The following is a 17,732-nucleotide window of genomic DNA, read 5'->3' on the forward strand; positions in this document are numbered from 1 at the left end:
TTGTTTTGTATTTTTCCCCTCATACCATATGTTATAGTTTATTGTCAAACTTCAGACAGGCCTGTACACACTACATGTGTCTTTGAGAGCAGGGGGGAGCTCAAGGGGTTTAGTCATCTTCATGTACTTATGACAATGACGCCACTGGTCTAAAGCGGACTTTTTCAGGCTTCACTTGTCTAAGCCGTACTAGCTTCTTATCTTCTTAATGTGGGTTAGAAACTTTGCAGCTGAGCTGGAGTTCTCCAGTCACCCAGAAGGTGGCAATCATGCACCATCTTGGGTGGAGTCACTTTTTCAGTTTTACTGTAATTTTTATTTTTTCAAAATGCGTCATATTGTGTACATTATAATTTTATTTTACACCCACGTCTGTTGTAGTTTTTTAGTGCTTTGTACATTTTACAAAATAGGTGAAGACCAAATAATTACTGATTCTGTATCAACTGCAAAAGCTTAGACTGCATGCATTTATCATTGATGCAGTAAAACTCTGTGACCTGCATGGAATTTGCCATCCAGCAGCCCACTCCCACAACAACCTTGAGGGTATGATTGATCAGTGCCACAAGTGCAGTGACAAGTCATCATTACTGCAACCTGTGGCCATCATTCACAGACCATGAAGCTAATGCTAAAAAAGACCACACACAAGTAACCTCCCACTATTTATTTGCTTTACCCCGGCCTATTGGGCACACATCGCAAGGGAGAGAAAATAAATTCACCTGTTTTCACAATGTCAATTCAGATCTGAGTGGTGGTGGATGTGCATGCTTGCTCTTTTGCTCAGGAAATGATTAATGCAAAGAAGTCTACTTTTTATTATGCTCTGTTAGCGACATACTTTATGTTGCTTATTACTGTATTTTGGAACCATTACTCACTTGGAGAAAATAATCTGCTGAGTACATACAGAGAATGTACCCTTGATTTTTGTCACTTTTGTAATGTTTGCATATGCCAAAATCATATTTTTCTAATCAATCTACACACAATTTTATAGTTTGAGTCAACAAAAACAAGCGTGGATTCCAAACAAAAGTGTCAACATGTCCAATACGATGAAACCGCTATTAAATTCTATAATGCAAGGGATCTGAATACCTTGGTTAGAGTCATTAATTCATTCCCGAAGGTTGAAGTCTAACCAAAACAGATGCCTCAATTATATCGGTTCACGTACAATATGGCGTGCATCTTGTTTACCAATGTGCGCTTAATGTATTTTTTAAAGTCACTAGCCAGCACTGTAAGTACTTCCGTGGCTTCTGGGCTTTGTTTATATTTTACTTTATTTGTAAAATTCTACATGGCGTGCACCAGCACATCACAGTAGCTAAAACAGTAAACGCCTTTGTGTTTAAATCTTGTTGGACCATCTATCCTCCGATATGATCCACTTCAGGGCATGGAAGAAGAATGGTTGTCGCAACGACAAAGAGAGCAATCGTGTTGAACGATGATGAAGTTCCCTCAGCATCTAGATGGATCTGGTTGGACCTGTTATATATTTAGACAGGGTTTACGGATGTCATGTGATGAACAGTCCGGAGGGTGAGTGTCTCAGCTCTGAGGTGAGTTGCAGGCGTTGCGAAGATAAGGCTTCGCTCTGAGCCATCAAGTACTGCATAAGTCTCTAGTACTCTGTCTCTGTTACGAAGTAGAACTTTCACAACCTTCAGCATAACTTTGGGGGATCTGTTTCGTTGATCCAAGTAGACCTTTGTAGTAGGAGCGGTCACCATGAGCACACTCTTCTTGAGTCGCTGGACTGCATCATGCAGTACTGTCAGATGTCGATCCTTGCAGGTATTGCATGGTTGCTTGAGCATGCAGACCTCGGGCTTGTGAAATCGGCCACACTTCCAACACCTCTGTTCTTCAGTTAGCCACTTCACCATCTGGTCTGTGCTCAATTTCTTGAACTCAGTGCACACATTCAGGAAATGCTCTTTATTGTTGCAGTGGGGACAGTATGGTTTGGATATGGACTTTAGTTGTGCCGACTGTTCTTTAGAGCCAGTTCGCTTTGGACTACCTGGCGTGGTTGACCATACTTGTCATGTAGTGCTTGCATGTAGGCCGTGGCAACACAGCAACATAATTCCGTGCTGTTTTATGAATTCAAATCTTCCTGTATAGGGCATGAGTGACAGCCTCCGAAGGCCTGCTAAAATGATATGCCATAATTTAGGCAGATGTCACATCTCCAAAATGTCTTTGAAAGGTTAAGTGATCTCATGGCTCCATCAGCCAATCTCAAAGACCATTTACACATTTCATTGCATTATGTACTTTGCATAGTACAGTGTCGGCTGCTTGCCTCTTCGCTCGCATTTTCATGTGCACTTTCTGTGCAGGGGGATTACCAGATGATGGGTCTTTTTTTAAACACTGATACGTTACCTGCATTTATAAATAATACCCGAATTCTGGTGGAAAAATGAACTACTTTTGGACAAAAAACAACAATTTTTTACCAAAATCTATGAATTTTCACAGCTGTGAATGCTGACTCATGAATATGCGATGAACCACTATATCAGTGCTGTGCCTAATCAACTCTATTATTACCTGAGTCAGTACATGTATATATACTACAAAAAAAAATAATTATTGTATGAAATTGTTTGAAACCAGCTTTGTTATCTGATCACGTCCGATCATCTGGGAAAGGTCCCTTATTTTCAAATGCAAATGGTGACAGGTATAGACATATAATCCATGAATGAATGGCATGGATGGATAGATAAATGGTCTACAGCCCAGAGTAGTGCTTTTGAGAGACATACCACATCCCAACCGTGTTTCAAAGTGAATATTAGACAAACTGCCATAGACTCATGACAGCCATGCCCATCCTAGTGAATAGATGTGTGCAGAGTGCTGCAGGGAAAGGGATCTACTTTGTCCATAGACATTCCCCAACCACTGCTCATAGATCAATTCGGTGCAACATGGTGTGTTGCTCACAGGCTCTTTATACAAGTTCTGCATGCCTTTCTGTATCCCTGCATAACTCTGCAGTAGTGTGGAAACACATTGAATTGTCTGACCATGAATGAAACACTGTTCCTGTTAAATGTGTTAGTTGGAGGCTCCTGACCTGAAGGAGCACAGCAGACCTCTAGGTCAGAATAAATGGCATTCAGGGGGAAATGTGTTACCGGTTTAAAGCTTTGCACAGTCAACAGGATGGACCTCTTTTATGAAAAAGGAAAGAAAGGTGCTGTTTAGACTGTATGATTCCCTACTCAGTATACCATTGCACTGGAGCATAAGAATGCAAACGAACCATGCAGTTGATATTCTCCGCCTGTGAGGCAAGGTTTTGTATCTGCAGTCTTCAACAAGGCAATGCAATGTGCTAAATGATAATGCTATTAGAATTTTTAAAAGGGCCTTCAAAGGCTTTAAGTAAGACAGTACAAATTCAAAACTGAAGCTCAGAGGAAGGACAATGGCCCCAAACCAATAGTGATAGTTTTAAATTCAGTTATTTGTCTCTTATAAAGGTAGTTTAAAGAGAACCTATTATGCTAATTTTTTGACCATTTGTATTGAGTTGTGGAGCATAGAGCAGCTACACACAATAACCCACACAGACAACTTTTTAGATTTTGCAGAATCTGCACCTATTCCAGCTCTATTTCCTTCCTATTTCTCATTCATGTTCACAAAAACAGTTTCGTGTGAAACACCACTGACAGATGAAAATATTTTTCTCTTGCTGGGAATCACCAAATACAATAATTTCTGCTTGAGCTTTTTTTCGTGAACATAGTAGCAGAGCTTGAGGCAGGGCAGAGAGTTTAAAGCCACACCCATATAAGGAAGTCCGGCCCTCTGTGACATCACAAAGAGGCAGTTTTACTACACTTTTTGAAACCCAGCGTTTTGAGCCATCCCAGGCTTCTTTCAGAGTTTACTTCCAAATGCGTAAATCTCATTATCTGATACTTTGGCATCGATTAACACGAGAATACAACATAAAACACACAAATTTGCCAAATAGAATGGAATAAAATTATCTGGAAGGTTCTTGTAGTGAACTAGAAGTACAGTTATTTACTTTCATTTGTGTTAAACAGTCCCAGCGAGTTTCCCGATTTGTTTCTTTGAACAAATTTTAGTGTCACTGAAAACACTCAGGCTGTTGTTCAGTGACCATTAAACCATCCACAACTACCACTGTATATCCATTCACCCACCCATCAACCATTCTACAAAGGACAGCTTCATCAGTGACCATTTTGCCACATAATGCACTCTGTGGTAGCTTGAAAGTGACAACGTTCTCCTTATTACAATCCTACCATCCAAACCAATGTGAATCTTAAAAGCATTGCCTTCTATTACTGTTGCAATGATCTGTATAGATTCAACTTTAGAATTTACGAGTCAAACCAAGCAAAATAGTTTTTTTTTCTGTGGTGCTTTGTTTAATGCCAGGAAATGAATCCGGCCAGTGTATTAGATCCCTGTGGAAATATGGAGGAGGTGGAAGCAATGAGTTGATAAAGTAATGAGACGTGACAACAAGGCATTAACAAGGTAGCCATGTGACATATTGATGTTAGTGGCAATCAAGTGATTAATTGACCTAATGTGACAATTCTATTAACAAGAGCTAGTGGCTGAAAACCTAAGGAAGAGGACCAATGTTGCACATGATGTACATTATTTCCAGATATTAGTAAAGCACATGGGAATGGAGGAAAATATATAATACATTTCACTGACAGAGCTCCATTATTCATTTCAATTTACATTTTTAATAATTTTACTTTTTACTTTTACTAATTTTTATTATATCTGCTGGAAAAAAAACCCGATAATGCTTGTACAAATCCTGGGTAGAAATTGTGAAATTATCTTTTGTCTCGCTGTAGCAACAGGTCTCTAAAGACTTTCCAGCTGGTCAAGGCATGCTGCAGGATTTGCAACACACACAACTAGAGGAGGATGCCCCATGATACAACACATAGACAGCCTCTCTTCTTGTTCCTGTTCAGCTGCATCTATTTACCATAGCATCCTACCTACAACGTCTACCTACAACTGCATGTCTTGTTGGATTAACCACACAGAAACCACACAGAAATGATACCTTCCACAAAATAAATAGCACAAGCTCTTTTTACACATTATGAAACAATTACAGGCATGCAGTATTGCACTTACTAAATACGCGATTACACAACATCCCCTCTTGTCAAAGTATCTTCCTGCTGGAACATATTGAGGGAACTGACTTGTGAGAGAGCAACCTCTGCTGGATTTATAGCTGCTGCAGTATTGTTTTTCCTACAGATAGCGCTATAAATCCACTTTCGTTTGGCGTTACAATTAAAACAAAAATTTATATTTATACTGTATACAATTTAAAGCAATATTTCTGAGTATGCCGGGGTGCAGGAATCGTCCTTGGCTCACTTTACACCTAAAGTATGGCACGTTTGGCTAGTGTGCATGCACAGATCCACACCCAAGCACTGCATGTTTCTTTTCCTCTGGTATGATTGGATGATGTGGGACGAGGAGGAGACTATTAGGCAAATAGATGTATTTGTCTGCTGATAGACTATCTACAGTTATTGACTATCAGAGAGATGCACTTGTCTACTGATGTCTGTCTATCTATTGAAGAGGTTTCATTTCATTTCAAAAGTTTCATTTATTTTAAGCGGAAACTTGACTTCTTCTTGTAGTTGAATGCACTTTATTTTCAATCCAAAAAGTCTGACCATTCAGAACTGAAGTCTTTTGGATTAAAGGTGACACGTCCAGTTGCCTTGATTCAACTTTTGCTAAGGTTGTACTGTATTTTTTGGTGATGGATAGATATTCTCACAAATTTGTTCCCATTTCATTTACTGTAGGTGGGAATCCTGACATATTCCAGGGGTCTCCAACAGGTAGCTACGAGTAGCTCACCACCTTTGTATTTTTATAGCTGTTCAATTCAGATATTATGCCTCTATTTAATGACAAACTATCATAAAATAGCACGAGTGGAGATCTGTGTAAGAAATAATTTAAATTATAATTTAGTAAAATAAAAAAAAGCACAAATAGCTCATCTTTTTGGCATAAATGATGACAGTTGGAGACCCCTGACTCATGCCATAAAAATAGTACATCAACAAAAAAGATAAGTCATAAATTGTGTTTTTATTGTTGTTGTATTGTCACTTTAAAAACGTCCATGCAGCTTTGACCGTGCAGCACTGAGCTTCGGCCACCAGAGGGCGCATCATCCAGCACCGTTGAAACACATGACCACAAATGCACTTCCATGCATGGAGTGAGACGCTTCTCTTAAGAAAGTGTCAACAACGGACAGACGCTTTTTTTTTTTAATCGGAGCGCCGCTCAAGAGCACGTTCGACCTCCGGGTTAAGTGGATGCACTTTGTCCGGGGTCAGGAGTTTCGGACTGGAACATAGTCCGATAGGAAAACGAGGAGAGGGGGAGGCACAAGAGAAAGAGAAAGAGGGCGAAAACACCCAGAAGGTCCTCCAGCGGTGCTTCCAAGCGGAGAACAAAGTAACTCCTACCCGGACAAACTCATTTGGATGTTTCTGCAGGAGCCGCGCGTTGTTCAAGTCTTCCTGTCCCTCGGTGGAAGTATTTTGATTTTCTTTTTCTCAGCCTCTCCCCTCTTCAGAGGACGGATCGCCTCCTGCACTTTGAATCCAAGAACCTAACTAGATGTGGGCTTTTCTTTCCATGCGGTCGTGAGTGGATACATGTCAAATCAGCTGTTTTTGCGTGTCACCGCCACTGACGTTTCATGGTGGACATCTGAAGTGTGGATATGCGAGGGAAACTTTTGAAGGATGAAGAGGAGGAAAAACGAGTGAAAGCTGGTATTCTTTACATCTCCACGCTGACATGCATCTATTCGGAAAGTTGTGAAATAGCTTCATAGTGGATGATAAGCACCGCGTAGTGGACTCTTGTGTGATTGTGTGTGCAAACGCAGAAGGTATGGAGGAGTGGAGGCAATGCGGGCGGTGGCTGATAGACTGCAAGGTCCTGCCCCCGAACCACCGGGTCGTGTGGCCCTCAGCAGCCGTGTTCGACCTGGCACAGGCCCTGCGTGATGGGGTACTCCTGTGCCAGATGTTGCACAACCTCTCTCCTGGCTCTGTGGACCTGAAGGAGATCAATTTCAGACCTCAGATGTCACAGGTGAGTCTGTAACCCCATGTGACGTGTGCCACACACTTGTCAAGGCTGCTGATGTTGTATTAATTCACTTTGAACGTATATATTTTTTTGTCTCGTAATGCACCCACTTCATTGCCCACAGCCCAGTGCAGAGCTACACCTCTAATTGTATGGTTAAAAATATGCAGGTTCCATTCAAGTCATGCACTGAAGAAACAAAACAAAGTCACACCCTTGCACACCATCATGTTGTATAAAATTATGCATCATTTCCCCGTGTCACATTTCTTATCAACCATGTGATGGCAGGTGTCATCTTTGCTTGAAGTCAAATATTGTTTACTGTTGCACTGATAGAAAGTGGAAGTAAATACGACCATCTGCACAAAGACGACATTTGCATTTGCTGTTTCCGTTTAGATTCAAATAGGCTATTTTAAGGAGCAGATGGGTGTAATGTTTTGATAGAACTCAGGGGAAGATGCGAGGGGATGTTGTGCTCGGATTCTGGAGAGTTTTGCCCTGTATTCTTCCAAAGTGTAATTTAAGTAATTTACACAACTGCATTTTGAAAGGTTTTATTGTTAAATGGTATACTCGTACTAGGCCTACTGCTGTTCTTAGTACCCACTTCACACCTGTTTGGATAGTGTGAGTTCAAGCATGATTGGATACTCATAGAATGCAACAGCTTCTCACAAGTTCATAATGGTAACCAACACATTTAATTAAAATAATCAATAAATCAACACATTTGCTCACCCATGACTACAATATAAAGTCACCGTCTTGCACCAAACAAATAAGACTGGGAATAATCCACAAAAGTTAGGGAAATTGCAGAAAAAAAAAACAAACATATTGTACCCGTGGTCCTCGGTTTATGGTGTTCCATGTCCCAATACTCTGTGTTCTCATAAATTCATTAAAAATGTAATTTTGGTTGGTAAACACGAAACCTGTGTGTGTACACTATGTGCTCAATATTGGCCACATTTGTTTCAATCACTCGATCGAGTTCGATCACACCGATCCCAGCCATTTTTCAAAATTCAACTCCTTCAGTACGAACCATTTTAGACCATTATGACTGACTTTTCACTGCACACAGAATATTGTGTTCAATTACTATATAAACATGGAATCTATTAAAAGAAAGGTTGGGCTCCCCTCTTTCATCTTTTCCTGTTGTTTAGCAATCAGCAGTACAACAGAGGCAAGTTTCAGGGAAATATCTGTTCCCAACTTAAAAAAAAAGGTAGAAAAACAGCTTTGACAGCTCAAATATCATGACCAACACAAAAAGGGTTGTTTTACATCGAAATGACAATTTATTTACAAATATAACACCATGAACTATTTACAGTTTTCCCATTTGGATTTAAAGTGTGTGTGCATAAATGTGTGCATGTGTGTGCATAACCTTTTGCACTCTACACTCCTCCATGTTGTCTCACTTCTCTTACACTTCCAGGTCAGTCCACTATGCGAAAGGATCTGCTCCTTTGACAGTGACGACAGTAACCAAGCAGTGTAGTGGTTGTAAATGTGCAGTCTTCTGCAAAACTGTTATAATCATAAATGCTACAACAGCGCTGTGTTCCGCCAGTGTTGTTTTGATTGTCACACACACAAATGGCCAAACAGTAACTGAACATGTGTGTGCCGTCTGTCCTCACATGCTACAGCATTCAGCGTCCACCTTCAGCTTAGTTGTCATATCATCAAGCTCCAAATTCCTGTCAAAACCACACTATGTTTATTGGTTTTCAGTTAAAATTGTTTTTCCTACCCCCTTTTGGGGGTACTAAACCCCCAAAAGGAACGGTCTTCAAATCAAAAGCAAATACTTTTGTATTTATCGATGTACAGGTTGCAGTGTTGATGAGCAATTACTCGATGAAGATCGTCCCTCTCAGTAAATGGCAAAGAACAGTCTGTCTTTATAAAGCAAACACAAGTGGACATGCTGTCAGAGGTTTTTAGTAACACGCCTCAGTTTCTATCGTGTCCGCTTCAGCAGAACCACGCTTCCACAGCCAGCATGAGGAAACATTGGCTGCTAAAGGAAGTTCATTTGACCACAGTGGTAAAATAAGACTGGCAGACGTTTTTGTTGACTCTTGTTAACCCCAAAATCCGGACTGAACCGTGGGATACATTATGGGTCCATTTCTGTATCAATTATTAAGTACCCCAGTGGGCTAATTATTGGACTCAAGTGTAGGTGGCTGGGCATATTTCCTGAGAAAACACGGTATAAGTATGTTCCCAAGACGGACAAGTGTCAAGAGTACAGAAGCACCTCTGAGGTAGTCAATGGCTACATTCCAGTCACAGTATGAGTTGCCCTTGTTGACTTCCCTTAGACACTTGTCCTGCGGGGAATCCCTGCCGCCATAAGTGTCCATCCATTTGGAGTCAACACAGATGGACACTCAAGAGTTGTACTACAATGCATTGCAGTGGTGCAAGAAAATACATCCATAGGGTGGCAGCAATGAGCATCAAACACGGTTTGATATTTGTACAAGTAGTGGTGAAACCATGATTGCTTGGGCTCAAAGTGAACGAGGGATGTTGCGTTCCATTTATCACTTCCACTCCTCCCACATCCACTTTCCCTCAGCTTTGCAAGTAGTCTCTGTCGGCAATGACATCATACCAAGTGACGAGGGGAAGTCAACCAGGGCAGCCATTGTATTGATGTGTTTCAGGCAGTACTGCTCAAATAGTGGGGCGGGCCCCTCACCATATGTGTTAAAATATATACGTATATTCATGCTGGTCCCAGCAACTCATATAGTGCTTTTTTTCCATAGGTAACCAAATTAATATTAGTTTCTTAATGGTATTTAATATATAAGAGAACCATTTACCTTAAACAACAAGTCTTGTTTGTTGAAAGTTCTCTGTTTTCATGGAGTGATAGCAGTGCATTTATTTTCTCGTTTATTTGTTTGAGTGTGTTTTGCGTCACAGTGTCTGCCTCCATCGCTAGAATGATCCATGATATGAAGAAGCTGCTAAGTGTTAAAAATTCACTTCGTATCTGGTGCTGTAATTAGACCTGTGCTGAATTCCGATGAGTTTCTTCCGAAGTCATTTTTTCTGGTATATGATTGTGTAATTTGCATTGCTCGTAGACAAAATAACTTACAGATTCATTTGTTTTCTCAAGCTGGTATTTTTCTCTCTCACTCTTTTCCTGGTAGCCACCATTATACTTGACTTATCTGTTCCGCAAAGCTCCAGACTCCTATGATTATGAGGCGAGCAAGAGGTCGGGATGGCACACTTTGATCCGCCCACTAATCCCACTATGAGAATCTGCAGCCAGAGTAGAGGGGCGGAGGCATGGGGGGGGCTTCAGTGACAAATTGGTTAAACAAAAATCTGGCAGCGGAACAGAAGTACATCATGATTTATGATAAGGAAAAGGTCAGAGCAATGTGCTTTAACACACAGTCGGTGGCCCAGCCAAATGAAGAGGAGGTCAAGCAGAGCGATTGCATTATTTTCTATAGACAAAACTTCTCAACTGCTGAACTTCAATGGGGATTGATTGCTTCTGAAACAAGTCTGTGTGATTATGCCTTGCAGTTAATTAAGTCACTGTACAGTTTATTCGACTCCCAGGGTGTTCTTTTTAAACTGCTTTAGTGGACCTTAGTTGAATGTACAGAAGTTTTCCAATAAGCTATTTGCTGCCGTTAATAGGAACTTCTGACCAAGATCCTTCAATAGTTGGCATTGACTCCAGTATGTGCTTCAGTGCAGGACCAACACAGCATTCATTCTGTTTTACTATATCCTTTAAACAGCACACTGGAAGAGCCATTTACCGAAATTTGAACTGGAATGCCACCTCTTCTGTAATCTATGGTCAGAGTTTTCAGAAATGACTTCAGAAATTGCTCATATGGTTTGTCACTCTTCCTGTTCCTCGTGGCGCCACTAAAGTCTCTCCAAGAAACACTCCCTATGATATGCAGTCGATGTGTGCACACGGCAATCAAACATTTTTGTCAAAAGTGTTAAGAGTCTTAATTGGACAGTTTTGCACAGTCTTGAATGTCATTTACCACTGCAGTGTGGAATTGGCACAGGTTTTAATCCACCATAACAGCACTTACAAACCTCAACAACTGTGTTTTAACATTACTTGGAACCATTGGTCTTCATTATATATGCTTGAATTTAGTCCAATGTACAGTCATATTTTCTGGACAGTCTTTTTCCGGAGGAAAAAGGGCTGGAATATGTTTGTGGCAGTGATGGGACATAATGACAGAATTTTATTTGGCATGTACAGTAATCCCTCACCACTTACAATTTTGTGGCTTCACTCAATCACAGTTATGATATATGAATATGATGTAATATTTGTCATAAATATGCATATTTAGGCATCTTTACATATCTTTTCAAGCATAATAATACAACATTTAAAAGACTCATTCAAAGACGTTGTGTAGTATTCTCCAGTGGTCACAAGGTGTCAGTAATGCTAATGTGTTAGTTTATATTATGCCTTATAGGTCTTATTATATGTACCGTATTGGGTATTGGAGTGTAACAGTGATTTTAGGGGTGTTATTTCAATTTGGCATGTTAAAAACCATATTTTGAAGGTCATCATTGACACGTTTATGAAAAAACTGGACTCGCAAACTCGATTTATATATAAGGAAGCCTACTTTGGACAAATAAACTAATCTGGAATCAGTTAACCGCAATAAATTAGTGTTTACAGAGAAGCGGCGGTTGGGACGATGTCATTTTGCTTATTTATTATTATTTATTTATTTAGCCTCAATCTAGCTTACAAATAACAACATGCCCTTTGCGGAAGTAATAAGTAAAATGCATTTACTTGCTTGGATGCCTCATTAACAGTAAAAGCATTTTCTAGTTACAATCCCGCATGTAAGACTCTTGAGAGGTTATTAAGAAAAAAGTCTGCGGTTTGACATTCCGATGTGACTGTGCCAATAATAGTGGCGTAAACATGAGGAAAAACAGTGCACACTCAGCACTCATCAGAGTAGGGCTGAATAGATAATGGTTGGAATTGTCCATGCAAGGAGCTGAAAAGGGGAAATGTCTGTTCATGCATCCTTGCAGTTCACAGTGAGGGATCGTGGTGATATTCCAACGTGTGTGATGCAGGGATGGTTTTGGTAGCAATAATGAGGCCGAATCTAAGAACTAGTATGTTGGTGTGAGTTTCTGTCAGCATTAAATGCAGTGCTTGCAATGAAGCAGCCAAATTGACCTCTTTTCTGGGTGGGATAATTCCCTGATCGTACTCTTGAAGGCAGAAAAGCATTCACCTTAACCTCAAGGTTTTAAGAGGAGCACTAATGAGCATTGATATTCAGAGCTGCATCAAAGCTACAAGTCGGTGTACTGTACATACAGTATTCTGAATCCGGCGCCTCAGGCTGTGTCTGAAAGACGAGACTCTCAGCTCCATTTTTTTTCACTGGTTCTGTGGTAGTTTGGTAGTTTTGAATACCTCGGGGATGACTCAGGTAGGTGTCTGTGTGCGCGCGCTTCACTGCCTTTGTTTCTGCTGGTATGCGTGTGCATGTGCACGCATGTCAAGTGTTTTCAGCACTCCGCAGGGCTCCAGATATCACACAGAGCCTGCTGCTTCCACTCAGAGGTTCTTCCTCTTTGTCCACCTTCCACCACAAATACTGGCTGCTGCGGGCTAGTAGAAGTAGGGGCTGAATATTATGAAATTGTTTTTTTCTTAAGCTGCTCTTCATTCTTGGTTAAAGGCTAAACAAACACAGGGAATGATGAAAACACCCTGCAACAATACCAAAACATGACCATTACATCCCCCTCCTCAATGCTTAGCAACAAAACGTTGTCATTTAGCTAAAAGCTCATCATAAAGGTCACTGCATGTTAGCAGACAACATCAGTGAATAGGAATAAAGCAGAAAACAAGACAGCATGCTTACTACGAAAAAAGAATCTCTACTTGGGAAGGGGAGGTCACTACTATAGACAAACATCCATGCTGGCCTTCCCCAGGGGTAATTTAATCCAAGCCTTTGGTCGACTGTTGACCCCTTGACACTGGCTCTCGCCGGATGCAGGTAATACTGCTAATGGAGCTTGTTAGGGACACATCCTGGCTTGAACAGCTGGGGCTGTGTCACTAGAGGCTAATGGGATTGACAAGAAGGGAACAGGTCTAAGCTCAGGATTTCTAACCTTTTTTGTGTGGGGTAAATCTCCTCCTGGGGCAATGAAAATCATTTCTCACTGTAACTTCTTAGATGTGTGTGCTGACCTTTTCATACCTGGCTGCTCTGTTGTTTCTCAGGGCAATAAAAATGGTTTTGTCACAAGGACAACTACTTTTGATTTTACAGTGGCCCATTAAAAAGTATATTGCCTCATTGCTTTATTTGGCTGTATTTAGCGTTATGTATTTTAGGGGTTGTAGGAGAATGTAGATGATGTCATCATTTAATTTGCATAATTGGCCATGACGTATGTGCATGTAACTTTTATGGATTCCCCGCCTGGATGAGTCCCATCATAATGTGTTTATGAGGCGGGCTAACAGGTTGTGTTGAATATTAATCTCTGAAACCGGTGCATGGAATTATTAACTAATCTGGGGCTCTGGTCAGAGAACACAAAGCCATCCGATGGACTATATACTTCTTTACATGTAGTCTTCTATGAGCTGTACATTGTGATACGTGTCGCTGATGTCACGTTTTTTGTCATCAACTGCTGATGTTTTCCTTGGTTTACCTGTTTGACATATGTCAGTTAGTGCAACATTGGTTTCTTGCTTCTTCAGGACATTCCAAATGGGTGTACTGGCTATGGCCAATGTTTGTGCAATGGTTCCGATTGGGTTTCCATCTTCTCTTCGATTCGCAGTTCGCAACTCATTTGATGTTGTGGTTAGTTCTACTTTTAAAGGGGAGTACAGAGTAGTTTAGCTGCAGGGAATGTTCAAGGTCACTCAACTTGAGGAGGGGGGGGCCTTGCAGCAGGCAACTTCACCTTTGAAAAAAACTGAAGGGCAGTCTTGTCTTCCACCTGACCTAGAAATAAATATTCCCTCGGAATCAAGCGACTTGCTACAAACCCGTGAGTCAAGATTTTAGAAGCTTTTTGGCAGCTGCTTGTGATCTTTTTATGTCAGTGAAGCTCAGCAAAGAGGTGTTAAAATCCAGGCGGTATTTGCTGGCATGTGTCATATGAATTTACAATTATTAGTCTTCCCGAGGCTGGTTAGCACAGAATGTTTAGCACAAACTTAAATAACAGATACAGTTAATTGCTTCTATAGTGCAGTGCATGAATTTTGAATTAGTTTAGGCCAATAGTCATTAAGTACATACTACAAATGCAATGGACAGGTTATTTAAACCAGCCCCCTACATGCTGTATATGTCTGATATGTGTGTTTTCACCTACTTTAGGATGTATTGCCTCGTATTTCAAAAAGGGGTGTAGCTTGGCTAACTTTTGTGATGGGATGTCACAGCTTCTGCACACACAACGTCCCCAACAAACTGCAATTCCTGTGCTTGTGGGTAAGAAAGACATAGTCAGCAATGTAATTTCAATGGAGTTATTAATGTAAGATATTTTTATGGCACCCTTAATTAATGTAAGATATTTTTTTATGGCACCCTTATTTTTTTTTGTGTTGTGTCATGTTGTGTGTTAATTTTGATCTTTGATCTTTTGATGTTTAAGACCAAGTGGGTGTAAGAATAAATGTGCCTCTCACTCAGAACTTGCACGATGTCAGCATCGATGTCATCGTAAAATGCTTGTTTGCATTAACAAGCGGAAAAACACAACATCCATCCTCCACTTTTCGCCAAACTTATGCTGGTGTTTCAGGTGGGCTAGTGTTTGTGATTATTCCACCACGTTTGAACACAAACATTTATTATTGTCATGATGACAGCATGTCATTCACCTTATGTCAATTTCTGTGACATCCAGGCAATTACTATTCCATATACTGTAACTCTCATGCCTTGTCTCAGTGTAAGACTCCATTGTTCATCACTTTGAAGAAAGTTAGCACCATGCTGCCATTTTTCCCCCATTCCATTAGTCGAAAGAATCATGGACCCTTATGCATGCCATCTGATTTCTGAGGGGGCTCCATCTGCATGGTGGTTGTTTTGGGTTCATTAGCAAGGGCATGGAGGGCTATGGCGCCTGCATCTTTGCAGAGCCAGCCATGCTCTGCTGGGCGCCATTGCGCCACAGAGAGATGAGAAAGAGGAGGTCGCCACTCTGTTGTGACAAGCCAGATGGCTGAAAATCTCCCCTGCAGTTCTCTTCAAACCAGACAACAGAAGAGTGTTATATTTCTTCTCTAATAATTATTCTTACTGTTAATTTGTTAATCCGTTTTTTTGTTTTCAGGCCTAGAGTGTCATCTGCCTTTCATCACTTGGGTCTGTAATGGCACTGCCCACTTCATTTTGTCACAACAGTACTTTAGCCAAGAGTCTAATTTGAGCTGTTGTGGTGCTAGACTGACTGTGGCTGTTTCCTGCGGTTGGGAATAGATTAAGATCTGGACTGTGCTCCGGGGGAGAGGGAAAGCAGTTCCCATCCCCCCTGTGGACACCTACAACCCCCCAATTGTACGCACAAAAACACACAAACACACACTCTAAAAAAGCAGTTTCTTTCAAACAGGAAATATAAACAGTTTCATATTTTCGCTTTGCCAAAGGAAACAGATAATACGCACCCCTCTGACGCATGGGAGGAAGCTTTGGAGATTTGTTTGTATTTTGTTTGTTTGCACTGGCCTTGAGGTTTTCGGACGTTTGCCACAAAATCGTCACAAGAAGTGCTGATATCCCATTGCTGACGTGTATTGATCATATCACATAATTGTCTGTGGGATAGGTAGGGTTACAGTGATAGGCTGAGTCCCATAAAAGACTTTATTGATCGCTTAGTCCCTTGCTAATCAAACAAACAAAGTGGAACAGTGTAATGCGGGGCTACAGAGGGCGGAAGAGATCATTTCCTGATGCCCCACCTTTTGCCCCCCTCCCCGCTGTCCCTAGAGCTTCTGTAACTTGCTCAAGGCCACTTTGCATGGGGGGGAAATTCTTGCAAAGTTCAAGGTTGGTTTCCTTTGAAACAAAAGCACTTGGTCTGTCTGGATCAGTTTGTACTCTGGCAAAAAAAAAAAAAAAATAGCATTCCTTGTTCTTGTCATCGTTAACACAAGTTTTAGAAATGTACTTTACACCTCCCGTGTCAAGCTTGTTATTTATCTGTTCTTTATGTTGGCTGGGTAGAGGCTAGAAAAGAAAGGAAGGCTTTGGAATGGAGCAGAACTGGACAGCAATGCCTCAGACAGGGGTGGGAGTGTATATTTTATATGTTAGTGTATGTTGCAAACCCAGAATTGGATTTGTATAGTTATGTTTAGTCTACTGCAACACAGCACTGTGTGAGGGCCTGTCTTTCATTGTGCAGCTTGTGCTACTTTGTCAGATTGTACTATATGGGAGGATGTGTTGGAAAGCGTGTTTCATTGAATATCCATTGTGTTCTTTTCCAAAATGTGTTTGTGTCAGCGTATTGGTCTTTAGATGCAAGGTGCAACTGGAAAAAAATGACAGCAAACTGGATTTTTTTTTTTTTTTTTTTTACGAGGCAAACACAACTATATTTTTTGTAGTGTTTGCATAATGAAAGCAACAGGGCGTAAAGAGAGGAAGGCTAAACAATTTAGATGTAATGGTGAAAGCTCCTGGGGAAAACAGAAAGGCAAAAGACGGTGTGTTTGCAGGGAATCCGATTGAGAGGAAGCTTTTAATGGATTTCACCTGTGAAATTGAGCATGTCTCACACAAAGGCACACACCCCTTGTCTGGTTCCTTACAACGACTTAGCTCCATTAGCCCATTTGCGACAGCGGCTTAACTACACAAGACCCTGACAACAAGCAGGATTTACAGGATTTGGTACTATGGTGCTTTCTGAGAATATTTTTTCCCTATTTCCTCTAAAGTTAGATCATGTTCCTAATCACTGTCAATTATTAATAATGGGCTTTGTACTTTGGAAATAATTCATACGGTTTGAAAATCTTATCTGGTGAATCATCTGATTACCTTCTTACCCTTTGGAATCTGAGCAATAACGGCTTATGTAAAGATGTCAAAGATTGTCACAGGACAAAACCAAAATGCTAAATTAAAGTTTTGACGTAATAAAGACAAAGTTATTTAAGGTGTTTTGGGGGTTATTAATACATTTTTATGAGTGAAATGCATGAATGAAATGACATGCTGTGGGTTTCAATTTGGGGTTATTTAGACATTTAGAGTCTTTGTATTTTATTTCTGTTTAGGGATGTTTGAGAATATCGTCCAATCAATTGGTCGTTTTTCTGAGCATAACGATATCAGTGTGGCGGTGATGAAGTGCTCCACACAGCAACAAGCTTTGTCGGTTAATAATTTCACTGATGATATTCATTTAGAATTTCATACTATGCACTTTTCTTGATGTTT

General features: G+C 40.6%; 1 protein-coding gene across 11 annotated transcripts in view; it reads left to right on the forward strand.

Annotated features, from left to right (window-relative positions):
* Window positions 1-6,276: 6,276 nt before the first annotated feature.
* The window catches only part of vav2 (vav 2 guanine nucleotide exchange factor), a 152,629-nt gene continuing 141,173 nt past the window's right edge, over window positions 6,277-17,732 (forward strand). For all 11 annotated transcript variants that reach the window (XM_058050475.2, XM_058050490.2, XM_058050495.2 and 8 more), the window contains exons 1-2: window positions 6,277-6,875; window positions 6,992-7,200. In XM_058050475.2, coding sequence (XP_057906458.1) covers window positions 6,824-6,875; window positions 6,992-7,200 — 261 coding nt within the window. In that variant the 5' untranslated portion in view covers window positions 6,277-6,823. The remainder of the gene's footprint in view (window positions 6,876-6,991; window positions 7,201-17,732) is intronic.

Source organism: Doryrhamphus excisus, linkage group LG10 (genome assembly GCF_037039965.1).
Source record: "Doryrhamphus excisus strain RoL-2023G ecotype Guam linkage group LG10, RoL_Dexc_Guam_v1.1, whole genome shotgun sequence".
Lineage (NCBI taxonomy): Eukaryota > Metazoa > Chordata > Actinopteri > Syngnathiformes > Syngnathidae > Doryrhamphus > Doryrhamphus excisus.